Below are 17,680 nucleotides of genomic sequence, written 5' to 3' on the forward strand. Positions count from 1 at the left end.
GAATCTATAGCTATATTAGAACCAATTTTAACCTAAATTCTATTCCTGAAGTTCTCATTTATTGAACTGTATCATGATTTGGTTCACTTGTGATCCAAGTATTTGGCTATATTCCTTGTCAAGTATTAAGGTTTTCTAAGTGTTGTTTCACTGCATTGGAATTTTTTCTGTAAGTAAATACTTGTACTGTACATATGATTAAAGCCATTGTGTGCACGTAAAAAATGGTTAGTATGATGCTTGGCCACTAGAATTGCATATATTAAGAAAAGAATGGTGTATTTTATTCTGTTTAGATGGTAACATTTGGTTGGGGAGGTTAATTTTCTAAAGGATCCTAACAAAAGGCATAACGTGACTCCTGTGAAAGGCCAATACCATGAGTCTCTTGTCTGTGCTATTGCCACAGATGAGAAGCTAGTAAGGCAGTAGTGTTAAAAGTGAATACAGAATGTGGGGCCATAGATAGCCATTTCAAGAAGAAACACTTGAATCAGTGTCTTTTCCATGCCCATATAAAAGGAAGAGACTAGAGTAACTGATTAGGGAAAATTAGCAGATTTAAATAAAGTGGCAATGAAAGACAGGGCATTTACAAGTATCAGAAAGGAGCGAATGTGATGGAGGAAACAAATGGGATAGAAGAGTGGGAAATGAAGGTGAAGTATCCAGAGCATCTTTAAGTGTGTTAAAAGGTTTTAAAAGATACATAACTCTTAAAAGCTGGGAGTACTGTTCTGACTGAAGCAACAAGAGAATCACTGCTTGGTGCATTTTAAGCTAAGACACGCAAGATGCAGTGACTGAAATTACCTTCTCTGTTACTCATTTAAACATTTCTGGTAAATGTACTGAAATGCCATTAAACAGATGTGAATGTGGGAGGGTTAATACAATAGCTAACATGAGAACTGTATCTTAGGCATCTTGGGTTTAAATTTGCCCCCACTTCCCCAGTAAAAATGCCCAGCTGACACCATCATGGCCCAGTTTCTGAGAGATTTTTTTTTAAGAGATGGTTTATTTAATTTGTGAAGAAAAAGCAACACAATGTTTATCACCAAAATGTATTTTTTGAAGGTATTGATGACTACACATATTCCAGTGGTGATGTGAAAGCTTTAAAGTCCAATAGGAAAAAATACAGTGGGAAGACCCCACATCTTCTGCTAATGTTGTTACCCTCCTACAGACTTGAGTCGCAACAGCCCAGTCGGCGGAAGAAGCGTGCTCTAGATGCTGCCTATTGTTTTAGGTAACTATGCCTGCACATCCAGTATTCTTACACAGTCCTACCAGCCTGGGAGGTGTCATGCAGTTGTTTATCACGTTTCTTTGCAGTTGGCATTTATACAGAATGCAGACCCTCATTCTCAGACTCTGTGTAGCAGGTCTCTGCCCAGTGGTCTCCGATCCCACAGAGACAGGGGCAGATTGTCGTGACCTTAGAGAGCAGAAGCTCAGTTCTATCTGGGATGATTCCCAGATGTATTAGTCCCACAGTTAGAGCCAAATTATCACCTTCACTTTGTTCACCTACTCTGTAGGACCTGGATAAAAACACTTGAGTAGTCCTCCAGGGAAGCCATCAGCTTTGTCGGTGTGAGCAAGTCCTGCCATGTCCAAGCATCCTGTAATACCTGTAATTTCAGTTACAGCATAAGCTACTATTGATCTGATTTAGTTGAGAATTTTTGTAACTCAGACCTGCCCGCCTGTAAAGGATCATTCAGGGAGCAAGCAACTGGATTATTTTTATTCACAGTGTTGTCTTTGTGTCACATCTCAGACAGATGTGTTTGTATTTTATTTCCCAGGAATGTGCAGGATAATTGCTGCCTGCGTCCACTTTATATTGACTTCAAGAGGGATCTTGGCTGGAAATGGATTCATGAACCTAAAGGATACCATGCTAATTTCTGTGCAGGAGCCTGCCCATATTTATGGAGCTCAGATACTCAGCACAGCAGAGTAAGTAATGAATTTGCTAATTTTCAGCTTTTGTTTTACAACTGCAGGTTGAGCTATGTTTCTGGGAATGACATCAGCACCATTGTCCAGAGTTAGTCTCAGTAACTAAGGATGATTAAATGTGGCCCTATAGAGGGACTTGCACATGACCTCAAGCTAGTGTTGAAACAGGAGAAATGTACTAGACCAGAGATTTATTTTCTTTTATGAAAATTCATTCATTGGTATGAGCACATAACAAACCATGCTATGCTCTGGGCTAGTACATTAAATACTTCTTGTGAGTATGTAGCCTTTGGAGGTGGCTTGGAAAAGGTCTTTCAATATAGAAATGAGTGGAAGATGGGACAATGAGTTTAGTCAGCAAAGACACTGAGGGAGGCACTTTCAGAGTAACAAAAGGGCTGAGTTGTACCACCTGGTCATCACCTACTTTTATGATCTGCTATACTGACAGCTTTTACTTCAAAAGACATATTCTTTCTTACACTTCAAGATTTATATGGGAAGAAGGGACTTTGTGTATGGGATGGTGAAGAACCAAATGATAGTTGTCTGAGATGGGACTTTTTATTTTAGGGATTGGATGTGTTATTGTAGCCAACTGCCTTAGGATGAGTAGTATTCTGCTGTGAAGTGCTAATTTCCTCTCAGCTGTCACTAAGGATGTCTAGACAGTAAATGCAAGAGACAGACATTTGCATCATAGTTGTCATAAAGTAAGAATTTCACCCTCGGGTCCATACTAAGGATGATGTCTCCCCTTTTTCAAGCCTCCCTTAAAATGACAGATCAGTGTCAGCCAGCAGAGAGAACTTGCTGTGTCCAAGGGACAACTTGAGTTCTTTTTGGTTGGTAAAACCATGATAACCATGTTCTTCCTGAGCTTACAGACCCCTTTGTAGCTGTCACTGTCTGTGGCATTGTACTGTTAGCAATGTCAGCCGGCAGAGATGTAAATAAGGTGAGTATGTTTCTGTGCTGGTGTGGAGTAATGGTGTACACATTTTGGAACTGGACTTGTTTTTAAAGGAAAGAGGAAGAGTAACTGTCATGGTCACAAATACGTGGTTTGGATAATTGCCCAAGGAGCCAGAAGTTGCCTAATAAAGTAGTTAGTGTTGCTGTCCTGAACAGCTCTTCTGTCTCTCTAAGCTGCAAATGTTGTGTGGAAGTTCTAGGAAAAGGTCACTTGGTGTTTGGCTAAGGCATTAATGGCATCCTCAGGAGCACCTATGCATCATCAGTGGCTAACCCTACATACTTCCCTTGCAGAGAACCATGCATAGGAATCCATAGGTGATTACTCCATGCATCTGGCTCTTAGCAGGAGTAACTGCACCTTGAGTCCTGAAGCTTGCAGGATGGCATTAATGGACTTAATTAGCATAGCCAGAGGGTAAAAGGATTGCCTGCACTCTGAAGAGGTCTCTCTTCTCTTTGGTCACTTGTAAATCCAAAATCTGTAAATAGCAAATGGCAACCTGAAGAAACAGATAAAAACCTTTCCATTTCCTCTGTACTCATAAATAGGGTGTGCCTGTTGATTCAAGAGGCAGCACTCTAGAGGCAGACTCCAGGTACATACCTGCTTTGGGGCTTAAGACTGTATGGACAAAATGTTAGGAAATTCGAGCATATTGTGATCACTAAACTGAAGTGGAAAAGCATAAAACACCCCTAAAATCCAGGTATCTTCATATCTTTTCAGTGGGCATTCTCAGGTGCTATGGGAGGAAGTGATGCAGAAAACACTTTGCTCATTAGAGGTGGCTGCCTTAATCTCTCTTTTTTGGTTTTCTCCTTCTAGGTACTCAGCTTGTATAACACCATCAATCCAGAAGCTTCAGCCTCTCCGTGCTGTGTGTCCCAGGATTTGGAACCCCTCACCATCCTCTACTACATTGGAAAAACACCCAAAATTGAACAGCTTTCCAACATGATTGTAAAGTCTTGCAAGTGCAGCTAAAGGATATCCCTGAATCAGCATGACGTGTGTTTATAAAAAATAAAGATAACCAAGGGAAAAAAAAAAAAAAAGAAAGAGAAAGTGAGAAGGAAAGAAAGAAAAATGAAAACCCGGGTTCATCAGTATTAAAAGAAAAAAAAAGAAGAAAAAAAAGCGGTACTAGTCTGAACTGTTTGAAAGTTTGTTTTGTTGTTTTTTTTTTAAACTGGCATCTGAAGCAAAACATTGAAGGCTTTTTCCTACATTTCACCTACACATAGTGTGAGATAGACAAGAAGCAAAGTTAAAGAAAAAAAGAAACCTTTTAAAAAATAAACACTGGAAGAAATTTGTTAGTGTTACTATGTGAAAGGAAAAAAACAGGAAAATCCCATGAAGTGGAGTTGCTGTATCTGTCCCGTGCCTTACTTGATCTCTCTGTATTGTTATGCAATAGGCATCCTACCCATTCCTCTTAGCTATAGAGTTAACAGTGCATTATTTATTTGTGTGTAAAAACTATCAAATGAACATTTCTGTATCACCATTGGAAAAATGAAAACCAGCCAATGTGGACAAAGTGGAGACCAAATAAGCTGCCAGAAATACATATAAAGCCTAAAGGAACACAAGCTCAAAAGAATCAGAAAATTAATGGTTAGTTTAGTTGAATTAAAATAGAAATCAGTTATTACATTACTGACAAACTCTGCCTTTAAAATACCTTATTTTTCATGCCAGCTGCCTAGAGAGACTTCTTGTAAGGTCTCAAACCCTTGTTTTAAATATTGAATAATTTACTAATAAAGGACACTCTGTTTCAGTCTCAAAGACAAGTCTATAAGATTTTTTTTTTACTGTAAATGATTTAAAATGTCAGTTTAGTAAACCAGTGAAATATTTAACATGTACTGGTCTAATCTTCAGACCTTAATATGTTGCTGTATAGCTATGCTATGGGAATTTTTTTTGTTCTTTTGGTATATGTAACCATACCTAGAGTATTACAATAGGTGGGTAGTAAAAGCCAGCTTAATTGGAAACATATCTGTAGATCTCTATTTGTAAACTATTAAAAAATTACGTACTTTATGTGTAATGTGTAAATTTTCACCATATTTTTGTACTCTGTAATACTGTCAGCTCTCATGACTTTGAATTTGAATTTGGGGCTCTTTTTGATCACTCAGAATCATGTGTTTCCCTCTAGCTGGCCAGTATGAGTAGAGTCCCTATATTTTGACTTGCACTACAAATACATGTTTTATAATAATTGCTATACATGTGCTTTGTATATTGTTCATCATTATGACATAAGCTACCTGACTCCATTTTTTTTTCTGTTTTATAAAAAAGGATGGATTAAAGCAATCTCCCCCCCTGCTCCTCCCCTCCTCCTCCAGCTGTCCCCGTTCATAACGCTTGCGTCGCGATGCGGTTCGCATTTCTGGGCCTTCCCATTTTCCCATTTTCTTTAGGCTGTAGTAGACATTCAAACAGATGGGCAGGGAGCGAGGTGTGGAGAGATGTCCCTTGCAGAGAATGACATCCACCACTGTGCAGGAGCTGTAGGGAGCGACTGGTGGCGATGCCCCGCGCGCGGCGGGAGCGGAGCGCGCTCGGACGCGTCTGCCCGGCACATGGGAACTCGGCTCCTCTGTGGGGCTGCTCCTGCTCCTGCTGCAGGTAACAGAGGTTTGCCTTTGACTTCTGCAGGGGCACAGCAGTGCCCTTTAGGCTGTTGGGGTATATGTAAGGATTGGCAGGACCAGACCCTTGATTTTTGCAAGTTTACTAATTTTTTTCTCAATTGAGTTCACGCTAAAGCTTCTTTTGAAAAACTGAGAAAGGAACATGGGACTTCCTAGGGTTTTGCTGTTTTCATATTGTAGAGGGAGTAAAAAAAGAAACCACATCACATGCTTCATTTAAAAAAAAAAAAAACCCTACCTAAATAAGAACAAAAAGAATTCTGAAGAAAGCACAATCATTTAATTTCATGTGATGAATGCTTCTGCAGAGCAAAGCTGGAAACCTGCAGTGCAAGCATTCTACTTGGATGAGAGGGACATTTTCTGTCATTGTCCTGAGCAGTGTTGGGAGGACACTTCTGAGCTTGGTATTGTCAGTTCCAGTTTTAGGAAGTGCAGTTTCTTTGGTTTCAGCAGAATACTGGTGCAAAACTGAGGTGCCATGGTAGCTTGCACAGGCTGTTCCTCAGGACCTCTGTGGAGCCTGTGCTCATTGTCTAGATGGGAATATAGCCCCAGAAATGATGTAATCCCACCCACTGCCTCAGAAGGAGAAGGTATGTTAGACTTCTGATTTAGTGAGCTGAGGTGAACAGGTGAAGAATCTGTCCTGCTAACACTTGTTTGAGCCAGACTTAACTCCAGTGAGAAGATGCACTGAACTCAGTGAAACTCCTCAGGGTAATACATACTCTGGATTTTGCTGTATAACAGCAGAATTAGTTTTATCAGGTTCAGTATGAGAACTGTATTTTTGTTGGACAGGAGAGAAGACAAGGGTGAGCACATTTGACAAAACTTAAAAATATTTTTGCAGTTCTCTGATACAGGAATGCAGCTTTCAAACCAGTTTTGAAAAAGTGGGGTGGGAGATAGCATAGTTGTCCAACTATACTCACTGTGTGCTGGATGCAGCTGAAAATTTGGATTTGGAGTTTTTCTCTAAGCATAGAACACTATTTCTGTAAGTCATTGCCCTAAAATTGATTTTTAAAAAAATTTATAGTGTTCCTCAAAATGCACTGATAATATTTGAAATTCTCTATTTTAAAGCTCCTACAATTTATTTTTTCTTGTTCATTAGGCATGTATTTCCCTTTGATTACCAAGGGTGTTAGGCCTGATCCTACAACATGCAGAACGCATGGGTGAAATTCCCCTCTGCAGAGTGGGGTAACCTGAGTCCTTAGCACCTCTCAGGTCTATGTAAATACCCTTCAAGTGATCTTCAGATGGGTCTGCAACAGCTCAGGGACTTTCTGCTATGGGGCTTTATTTTGGTGAGGTGATTGTCACTGCCTGTGCAAAGTCCCTGAGAGCTGGTGGGAAATGTTCAGCATCTGGAAAGATCAGACCCAAGGGGCTGAGTGGGGCCGAGGGGGGATCATAGCACTTAGCTGGGTGGGGGGTAGGACAGCACTTCTGACGTTTAGCATCAATACAACTGTGTGGTTGGCATGGTTTAAAGGCAAAAAAAAAAAAAAAAAAAAAAGGAACATAAAGGACAGCTGTGTTGTACTTTGGTGATTGATTACTCTGTATTTTAACACATTGTATGTCTGTTTTTGTGGTGCTCTAGTGGTAAATAAATTATTTCGATTATATGCTGGTGTTGCTTTCGTATGGCAGTATTTTTCTGGCACAGGCAATTCCTCAACTCTGGAATGTTAAATCCCTGCAAAGCCTGATTTGGTGTGGGATTTTGGCATGTGTGACCTTGATGTGGTCCACTGCAGGCTGAGGTGAAGAACATCCATCCAGGGTGAGGGTGGATCATATCTGCTCTGGGGGTTGCTCTCCCCTCAGCCACTGTAGTGGATGTCTTGGTCTGTAGACTGCTGCTCCATGATATCAGTTTGCCAGGAGCAGCCATGTGGCACATGGAAGTGTTTTTTGGCATAAAATAGGATTCTCTAGTTTGTTGTCTATTTCCATGCACTCTGCAATATGCAATTGCATTATCTAAGCAAATAAGAATTAAGGAGCCTGGAACTGCAGCTTTTCTTTATCAGGCTCTAGTCAAATAAATAAAACTGATGGGAGGATTGACTAATTGCTTTTAAAGTTGATGGAATTATATGTGAAAATTCTTCCAGACCAGGGACTGATGAGGAGACCAGGGACTGCTCTTCCTGGTGCCTTCTCTGGCATCTAAGGAGTGCATAGCGTTTCTTGGCTTGAATGAAAGATGTTTGTACCAGATTGTTTAGGGTTATTGTGATAAATTATAACAAATGGACTCTGTGGTCTGTTAATATGTTTAAGAATGTAGCTTGGGATGAGCATTAAAAACAATTGTTGGGGCAATTCCACCATGGTTGCACTCCAGCCTTAATTGATTTCAGTGAGTTTATACAGGCATAAAACTGTAGCCCTTCAAAATTTTCCAGATGCCAATTTTTATTCTGTCTATTTTTAGCTACCCAGCTATGTGCTTTGACATGAATGTGATCTGCCAGCCTCATTCTTGCCCAAAGAAGCCCTCACATTGCCTTGAGGTGAAAATACCTTGCAGCCCTGTCTGCTGTATTTGTGAAGTCAGTGAAGAACAGGAAGGTTTGAGGAGGAATGCTGATTGGAAATTGTAGGTGAGAAAGTGGTCACAGTGCCTGTAACTAAAGAGGAACAGAGTGGAGGGAACACTGTGTGCTAAAGAGATTTTACACTATGGGGCTGAAAAGATGGAAGATCGGTCATGATAATGAGATTTATACAGAGTATTTTGATGCTGGGCTTGTCTTCATTTTGTTAACACAGCCTCTCAGACTGTATCAGTGAAGCCCTTACTGTGCTTGAATCAAATTGTGGTTAATAAATGTGGAATATTCAATATAGGAAAAAACCCAAACCATGTAAATGTCTTGAAAACTGTTTTTTAGGCCAAAATCTGCCTCTTAGTTCAGACAGAACAGATTCTATGAGGAGCCATGAGTTCTGGAAGAAAATAAACCAAGAGGTTATGTAATTATATGTGGTTATAAAGTAGATGTGAAGTAATGTAGTTGGCTTGTCAGTGGGTATGGGTGTAACAGTAATTTCTTCATCTGTATAAAAATAAAATTAAATGGAACAGAAAGCTGATGAGAACTTCCAATCAAATTTGATATGCTCATTTAATGAAGTAACCTGCTGGAATCTAATACAGAACCCCCGGGGTATAAACCTTTCTTCAACCATATGGTGGTCCAAGAAACAAATATTTTCTATAAATGGGGTGTTTTAGTGCCAAGCCAAGATGATGGCAGAAGGAAGGGTCAGTGATTGTTGATCTTTGGGTCTCAGCACTGTTTGCACATCCTAGAGGGAGGTCCTGAATTAATGATTTGCTACAAGAAAAGGAACAAGATAAAAATGGCAAAGGGGACCAGGGTCTCTTCCTGTTCAACGAAGTACACCATGAGCTCTCCATACTGTTTGATCCAGCTAATTAGATATGGAGGCAACCAAAACATTAACATTTGATCAAAAATTGATTGGCTGGGACTGTGAGGAAGGGTTCAAATGTGAATCACTTTTATGAAATTCCTTTAGGTCCAATCTCTGCAACTGGTTTGAAACCAGGCCTTAATCACCAAAGTTGTTGCTGGGGTTTGTGAAGCTTTGAGTTTAATATGCCTGAAGTTCTTGCACTTGAGCTGCTCTGAGTGTGCCAGATGCAAGTCTCACAGCTCAGTCATCTCTTTTTTCTCCCAGGATCAAAGGCACATAAATGCAATTGCCACTCATAGGAATGACAGCTGGAAACAGTCAAGATGTCCCTATGCATCAAGGTGTTTCCCAGAGAGCTGAGAGTGCTACAGGTCACCTCATTCTTCAGTGGTTTAGAGACCAGCACTGTGGGACCATGAGATGGGTTTTTGCCATCTGATGGAACCCACATGAAATGAATTGATGGCTTTGTTCCAGTTCCTAGTATAAACTTGTTGGCAGTCTCCAAGGATATGCAGACTAATTTCATCCATCAAAAGCAGAAAATATCTTTATCCAGAAAAAAAAGTATTTTTTTTTCCCTTTGGAAAAATGTAAATACAAGACAAAATATGCAGCAGTTCATGGGCAAGTTATGCATTCCTCTGCAGTGTGTAACCTGTTCTCAAAGAGGTGGTCTGGATCAATTTGTGAACAGTTGGGAGGGAAAGTTGCATTTGGAGATACTCTGAAATACATTATTTCTTCTGCTTCTTCTGTGAAACCCTCTGTTATCATATCATAAGACACACATACACACACACAAAAAGAAAAAAAAAAAAAAGCCAGAAGATACCCAGCTATGATGTATGACACTGAAGGTAAATCACTGCAGATCTTGGGTGTCAGATACAGCTAGCTGATGTTCACAAGCTTGGGTCACAGAAAGAGGAGCAGGAAAGATGAACACAACAGAAGGTTTTTGTCAGCAAAAGTATAGGCCCTACATAACACCACAGGAAAACTGGACTCGTTTTTGTTGTACTTTTTGCTTTGGACTGCTTCCATAGCACAACAGGCCATTCCCATTTCTCATGCTTTAAGAAAAGGGGTATCTTTAGGGAGGTAGGAATTTCCCTAGGAATAACTGAAAGTCACTGGTACATTTTGAGATCATTAGCATTCAGGAGGCAATTTAAATGAGATGTTAACAAAACCTTAATTAACTTTTCCTGTAACTAAGCACCCCTTGCTGTTCTCCTGGCCTCTATCACTTATTTTAGTGTTAAAAGTTCCTCCACTGCTTTGTGGTAACAGATGGTGTCTATCAAATAGTCAAAATCTCAGCAAGTATCCCAAGGACTGAGAGGAGATCTCAAGCATTAAACCCCCAGGTTTCTCTAGTTCCTGATCCCTTAAAGCAGTGCTGTAGCACACCAGATGATCTGCAGGCTGTGCACAAAGCAGGACCTCAAATGCACTCTCAACAGTGGGCTATCCATGTAAATGCAAAAATATTCTGTTTTGATCTCCACAAGATACTCATAGACTCATTCAAACAACTCTCTCACTGGTCAGACCTCCTCTCCCACTGTAAGCACTGTGAGCAATGTAGGAGGAATCCATGACTCTCACCCATGCCAGGGGAAATTTATCCTCAGATAAATATGTATATGCAAAAATATGTCATGGCTTGCAGAGAGGAAAATCCCATTGTCCTGGTTTTTAGCTCAAGCAAATTTCTTCTCAGTATCTGTTAAAGTGCTGTGTTTTGGGTTCAGAATGAGAATGGTGTTGATAACTCACTGATGCTCTGGGCTTTTTGCTAAGTTATGTTTATCCTGGGGCAAGGATGATTTTTTTTCCCCTTGTCTCATGCTCTGCCAGTGAGGAGGTGTGCAAAAGAAACTAGGAGGGATCATAGCTAGGACAGGTGACCATAACTGACCAAAGTTCCACACCACAGAACATCACTCCCAGTATATAAACTAGTGGGACTTACCTTGAAGGGCCAGTCTGGGTTCAGGAAGGGGCTCTGGCATTGGTCAGCAGATGGTGAACAATTGTATTGTGCATTACTTGTTTTTTGACTTTTATTGCCAGTAGTATTATTTGCCATTATTATTGCATTTTACTTTATTTTCAATCATTAAGCTTATCTCAACATAGAGGTGTCACTTGGATTCTCCTCCCCATTCCATGGGGGTGAGTGAGGGGTGTTGAGTGAGCAGTTTTATGGTGCTTCATCTCCAGCTGGGTTTAAACCCAGGGCACACTTGCAAGCAAGAATATACATAATGAAAAAGGGAAGAATCAAGTCATGCTTGATCCATTTCTGTGGATACATAGATTAAAGTAGTGTCTATAAATTTAAGGACCTCTTTAAAATTTACATTGGGCTGCAATGTTTTTGGGGTTTTTTTCTGTATTCATAAGCCACTCCCTCTATTTGCTAAGTAACTTTGCACTTTCTGGACAGCTTCACTACATGTATTCTTAGCAGTCCTGCTTGTATGGCCCCAGGGAGGAAAAAAGGAAATTTCAGAGACTGATTCTCTTCTGGGTTACTCCACAATAACAGTTTGGGTTTGTAACTTGGGTTGCTGGATGCAGGAAATTACTTTTAGAGGCAACAGGGTTGAACTGACTGGTCTGATTCCCAGCTCTCTTACTTCAGCTTCACTACAGCACAACTATTTCAACCAAGCTTTAAAGTAATTTGTCTAAGAATAGTCAGGCTCAGTTTGCTATTTTACTAGAGCCTTCACACAAAGCATATGTGTTTGTGAAGTGTTTGAACACTGATTGCCACAGTAGCCTGCAAGAAGGCATTTCTATTGCACATTTGAGTTATACTTGAAATCTAGAAATATGATGAACATGGCAAATATTCTGGAGAAGGAAATTGATCTTATTATAATTTAAATTGGTATATTTTGCAAGGTGTTGCTTCCATTTTTCTCTCATCCAGCAGCATCGAAAATAACATTCTTTAATGCTGGAATCAATTCTTGTGCTGTATTTATTGTATTGCCTGAGGAAAACTACCTTTTTTTTGCTGCTTATAGTGTTCTCAAAGAGTTTTCAGTCTGACCTTTTGATATTGGAATCCAGGCCAGAGATAAATTTGTCTACACAGTTTTATCAGACTTTGCTGAAATATCTTTGACTTGTGAGTGTAACAGGTAAGTGTATTTGCCTTACACTTTTCAATCACACACAGCTCAGCTTGAGAGCAGAATTCAGTCATTTGCACTCTAGTTTGTTGGGGTCACAGTCAGATGAGTATATCAGCCTTCATTTCAAACATGAAAGCACATTTCCAGTGTTCCTGGCTGTAAAGAAAAAACATGAAACCACGAGCTGTGTCGAATTAACACAGCAACATCTACTTGAGTCTGCAGAATTACCAAAGCAGACCATAGAGTGAAGCTTTGTTCTTTGTAACTTTTCAATGGAGAATATGCTCTTTTCAGAGGAAAGGCTTTTCCCCCATGCCTCTGGCATACAGCAACAACGTCTCAAAAGTGAAACAATTGTCATCTTTTTTCTTTGGAATTTAAGAATGAAAACGTCAGGATTTCAGGTTCTTGTTGTGGGGAAAAAAAAAAAAAAAAAAGAAAAATAAATAGCTAATCATCTAAACTCTTTTCAGCCTCTACAATGATCTTCCCAGAAAAAAAAAATATTGAAGCTTGAACTGGTCCACCTGTGTAAGTGTCCTAGTGAGAAGCCTCTCTGGGAAGAGCCCTGCCCCTTCCTATCTGTACTAAGAGGGCAAACACCTTAGTGCCAACACTCTCCACCAGCTAATGGAAAGGGATGACAGATGCCTCTTAAAACTGCTTTTAGCTGCACTTCTCTCTGGCAATCAGGCCTTTATTCATTGCCGAGCAGTGGCAACTTGACAAGAGAATAAATCTGTAATGTCCCTTAGAAATAAGGTAGATGCAGAAGACAAACTGTGTTCAGACACGTCTTGGTGTTCAACCCCTGTCTGACCTAAGAGGAAATGTAAGTGTGAAGGAATCTCATGCAGCAGAAAAGTGACCACAAAGAACAAGAATCGTACCCTGCATCTCCAGAGACAAATAGGCAGAAGGAGAAGTTTTTTTACCAAAGACCTGCTCAGGAAAGTGCAAGAGCAGTGACTCTCTCAAGGCACTACAAAAGATGATGACACATCCCTAGGCTGGCCAGGCACTGCGTGGGAGTAGCTTCATCACAGTCTAGTTTCAGCTTCCTCATGCACTTGGGCTGTTCGGTGGTATGTGTCTGTCTCTGAAGCCTTATTTATTCCTTTGAAATCTTTTCAAGGTAGTCTGCCACAGAATGTGTTTGTATAAAGGGATGAAAGTAGCAAATGTCCACATGAAAAATAAAGGTTAATCAGACACTTCCTATGTGAATCATCATTACACCCATACTTCCTGCTGGGATAATTAGGAAATTTGTTTAGAACACTGTGCTTCTTTTGATTTATTCCAAATCTGTAGTCAATTACTGACTAGAGATTACATACTGAGCATCTCTGTACTAAAATAGTTCTTAATCCATACCAAAAAATTTCAATTTGCTTTAAGGGAACTGAGGCTAAAGGACAAATTTGTTTATTTTATCTCTTTATTCTGCAGCCTGTTTTCTGATTTTCTTGTATCAATGCCATGAGATCGTGGTGTTGATTTGCTTGTATCTTATGTTGACATCTCTTGAAAAAGTGTATGACATTAAAGTTTGTCCATCAGTTTGCCATTGATAGCTGGGAGACACACGTGACTTTGAGCAGAATGTGTTGCCTTGAAGCTGAGTTCCTATAAGTGAAAGAAACATCCCAAACTCCCAATCTTGGAGCTCATACTCCAAAGTGTTTTTTGGATTCCCAGTCACAGTCATCCCTCTTCAAGTCTGCTTGCAGAAATTAAACAAAAGGTACCTTTCATGATGAAAACAGAACAGGAAGGCCAGAAAGCTCTTTAGATCTGTTTATAGGCTTGGAAACCTAAATATATTTCTAGCTAAGGAATATTTACCTGAATACAACTAACCATATGCAATGATCAAGTACAGACAAATTCTTGTTGTCTCAAAAAAACAAAGGAGACTTCTCTGCAGAATCCATAGTGAAAAGGGCTGGTTAAGATGGGGATGTCCCTAGAGGTGTTCATGGCCAGGCTGGATGAGCCCAGAGCAACCTGATCTAGTGAGTGGCATCGCTGCCCATGGCGGGGAGGTTGGAACTCCAAAATCTTGAAGGTTCCTGCCAAATCAAACCATTTTGTGATTCTATAATTATCTCCAAGTAAATAATGAAGCTGACACTGCTGAATAGCCATTGGATTTCCAGCATTCAATTAGCATAAGATTTGGTGCATTCACTCAGCCTTCAAATCCGGCATTATTTAACTGCTTAAATGAGAAATATTATGTTTTTATGTTACTAGTTTAATGCAGCAAGCAAACAGAGATCAAAGTATCTTGAGAGCTACATTTAATTATAATCGCCGCCACAAATGCCAGAGCAAGATGTGGCTCTGTCATAAAAGAAAACACAGTAAAACAATATTATGCAGTTTACAAATTCCATCAAACCACTGTACAAATAAACAATGCTACTGAATCACACAACAAATCATCTTACAATTAGGCCACACAAGACCATCTGGTTTGCAAACCAGCCTACAAGCCAAAGAGGAAAACTTTGAAGATAAATATTGCCATATGTGGAAGCCCAGGAAAAATATTGCTTACTAGCACAGAGCATCATTTTGAAATGTAATTCTCCGTGGGAATTGAAGATTTCTTACGGAGGCTAATATGTTTTGCAAGAAACCTCTCAAAATGGAAGCAGAAGGTATTACAGATAGGCCCAGAGACTGCAAAGGAATGAAAAGCTTTTAAAGCAGCTGGATTTAGCCTGCCTGCTGCTTGAGTACCTAAGTTTAATTGGAAGTTGTAACATTTTGTCTGTCCAGGACATTTGTCTAGTTGCATAAGGGAAACATCCTGTTCTTTCTCAGTCAAAAGTGTACTGATAATGGAAAAAAGCAGAATTTGGTCTACATGAGCTTTAAATGGCTGAAGTAGTATTATTTTACCACTCCTTATTATACTGATAATCAGAGAGTCTTAGCATTCTGATGGAACAGTTTTGCAAAACTCAAGGTCTTCTAAAGATCAAGTTTTATCAAAGCAAACAGTTATTTGGAAAGTCTGTCTTCAAGACACATAATGGTTGTGCAGTTCAGGAGACTGGAATTCAGTATTCTTTAAAAACCAAGGCACTGTGAGACACCTAAAAACAGACATCAACAATCAGTAAAGGTGTCTAAAATCTTCTCCCAAAGATGTTGGCAAAGGAACATGTTTTTTCTAAAGTCAGAGATATGTTCCTCCTTAATATTGGTGATTCAGGGTCAGGTCCTGAAGCATAAGGATCAGTAAAGGAGAATATTAAAAAAAGAAGCAAATCATAAAAACCACAAAAGCAACATCAGCCACTTATTCATCTGAACAAATTTTGATTAAAATAAAAAATTCAGAAGTGTTTCATTTGTTTGAAATCTCTGTGCTGTTCTGCTGGTTTGTTCCTAATTTGTTTTGCTTTACACCATGAAAGACCGTGAACATTTGAAAAGGGTTTATCTTTCATGCTTTGAAACAAATAAATGGAAAAAAAAAAGTTGAAATATTAAAAGGGATAGTTTAGAACATTTATAGAATGATAAAATACACTTTAAACTGTATTGGTTTATATGTATTATATAGGGTATAAAATTGCTTGAAAGCTTATAATTGACATCTCTGGCTCGTTAAATGTTTTCTTTCTGTCACAGGTATTTCTCATAAAGTTGATCAAAGGTTTGGATTCTCCAGATCATGGCTCATATATTAAGAATAACTCAGAAGTGCTGAAGTCACATTTTTATTCTTGCAGTGTTACTAATGAAATCTGTACTCTTGGTGCTGAGGTTTCAGAGATGTGTTTAAGCAAAGTTTTTACAAACTAAGAAAATACCTTTGAAAATGCAGCCCCCATTCCCAGTTTTCAGCCTCACAGCAAATGTAACATCCCTACAGTTATCCTGATTTAAATTTTTTCCCATCTGTGATGTCCAGTGCATCATCCTTTAAATAAGTGTTATAAAACTAATTGGGGTTGTAGAGCTTTTTTTTTCACTAGGATGTGAAGTTACACACAACTGTGTCACATCTCAAGCTGTCCTGATGCACGCTCAGCTGGGTCTTTGTTTGCTGCATTAGTTCAGTCCAGTGATTTCAGGGGAGGTCTGATTTAAGTCAGCACATGCCTTGATGAAGCAGAAAGAGAAGCAAAAGTGGGTGTAGGTTTGGGGCACCAGATATATTCATATATCCATATATTCAATGAATGCTGCATGTCACAGAGAACACTCCTGTGCTTTATGAATATTACCAGCTCATGAGAGTATTTTGCTCTCTGAAGTTTCTCCTAAAGCTCCTCAGATTACAGGGTGGAAAAAACATGGCCTGCTCGAATCCAGCTATAACAATTGAGTCTTTTCTCAGGTTTGCTGGCTGGTGTCTTACATGGTTTGAGGTACAGTTCTTGCATTTTCAGGCTGTTTGCACTACATAGCCAACACAGAATGGAAGATCTCTCCTTTTGGCACCACAGGGCAGCAGTTCTCATGGAGATTCAGAAGGTGATAGGCAAAGATCTGCCAGTTTACATCATACATTCATCCCAGTTTTGTCAGAGTTATGCTGGTGATTGAAATTGTGTGCAAGCAGGCTCCAATTTGTGATCTTTGTGTTACTTAGTGCTTTTTTATTTCAGACAACAGCAGTTGTTTTGCCAGCATTGACAGGAACCCTAGACCTACATGGAGCAAGAAGAAGACCTGATCTTTGCCCTTTCACTGAGGCAGAGCTAGCTCAAGCTGTGGAGAAAACCAAGGCAAGTCCTACCACTTAAAAGGATTTTCTCCCCAATGGTCTCAGGCTTTGACAGAGCAGCTCCAGCTTCTCCTGCTGGAGATGTGCTGGTGGCTAGGCATCAGCACTACCCTAGAGATGGCTTAAAACAACTGTGAGTCACAGAGAGTTTTGGATGGCAAATTTGGAAAGGATGTGCTGGGTAGGGCAGGGAAAGGCAGGGAAGGGCAAGAAGGGTGCCCATGGCTGGGACAAAAGGCACTTATGTTCACTTTATGCTTCTTGCTCTTTTGTCTGCCTGTCTCCTGGTATTTCCACCAGAGCACAGGCTACAGCCCTTAGCCTGCAAACAGTCAGAAAGCAAGGTGCCTCCTCCCAAGTGCCTGGATTTTGTCTGAAATGTGAGCAGGAGATGCAGGAGATGAAATCTCCCTCATCCTTGCTGGGGCCTGTCTCTGCAGCTGATTTTGAACAGCACTGAGTCATGGCAAAAAACATCATGAACTCCCTGAAGCCAAAGAAATCCTTGCCAGCATCCCAAAGGGGATTCCCAGCCACCTCACTCTTGTGCAGTGCCTCTGGCATCCAGTGGCTTGCCCGGATTTATATATTTATTTATTTGCTTTATTCACCTCTGTTTTGTCTGGAAAAGACTTATCTGTTTCTCCTCCCGGCTCAGGTCTTTCTT

General features: G+C 40.0%; 1 protein-coding gene across 1 annotated transcript in view; it reads left to right on the forward strand.

Moving 5' to 3' along the window:
• The window catches only part of TGFB2 (transforming growth factor beta 2), a 60,955-nt gene extending 53,681 nt beyond the window's left edge, over nt 1–7,274 (forward strand). Inside the window, exons 5-7 of the mRNA XM_021546149.4 lie at nt 1,081–1,255; nt 1,818–1,971; nt 3,782–7,274. Of these exons, the coding sequence (XP_021401824.1) occupies nt 1,081–1,255; nt 1,818–1,971; nt 3,782–3,940 (488 nt within the window). The 3' untranslated portion in view covers nt 3,941–7,274. The remainder of the gene's footprint in view (nt 1–1,080; nt 1,256–1,817; nt 1,972–3,781) is intronic.
• The last annotated feature ends 10,406 nt before the right edge of the window (nt 7,275–17,680 follow it).

This window comes from Lonchura striata, chromosome 3 (genome assembly GCF_050655825.1).
Source record: "Lonchura striata isolate lonStrDom1 chromosome 3, ASM5065582v1, whole genome shotgun sequence".
Classification (NCBI taxonomy): domain Eukaryota; kingdom Metazoa; phylum Chordata; class Aves; order Passeriformes; family Estrildidae; genus Lonchura; species Lonchura striata.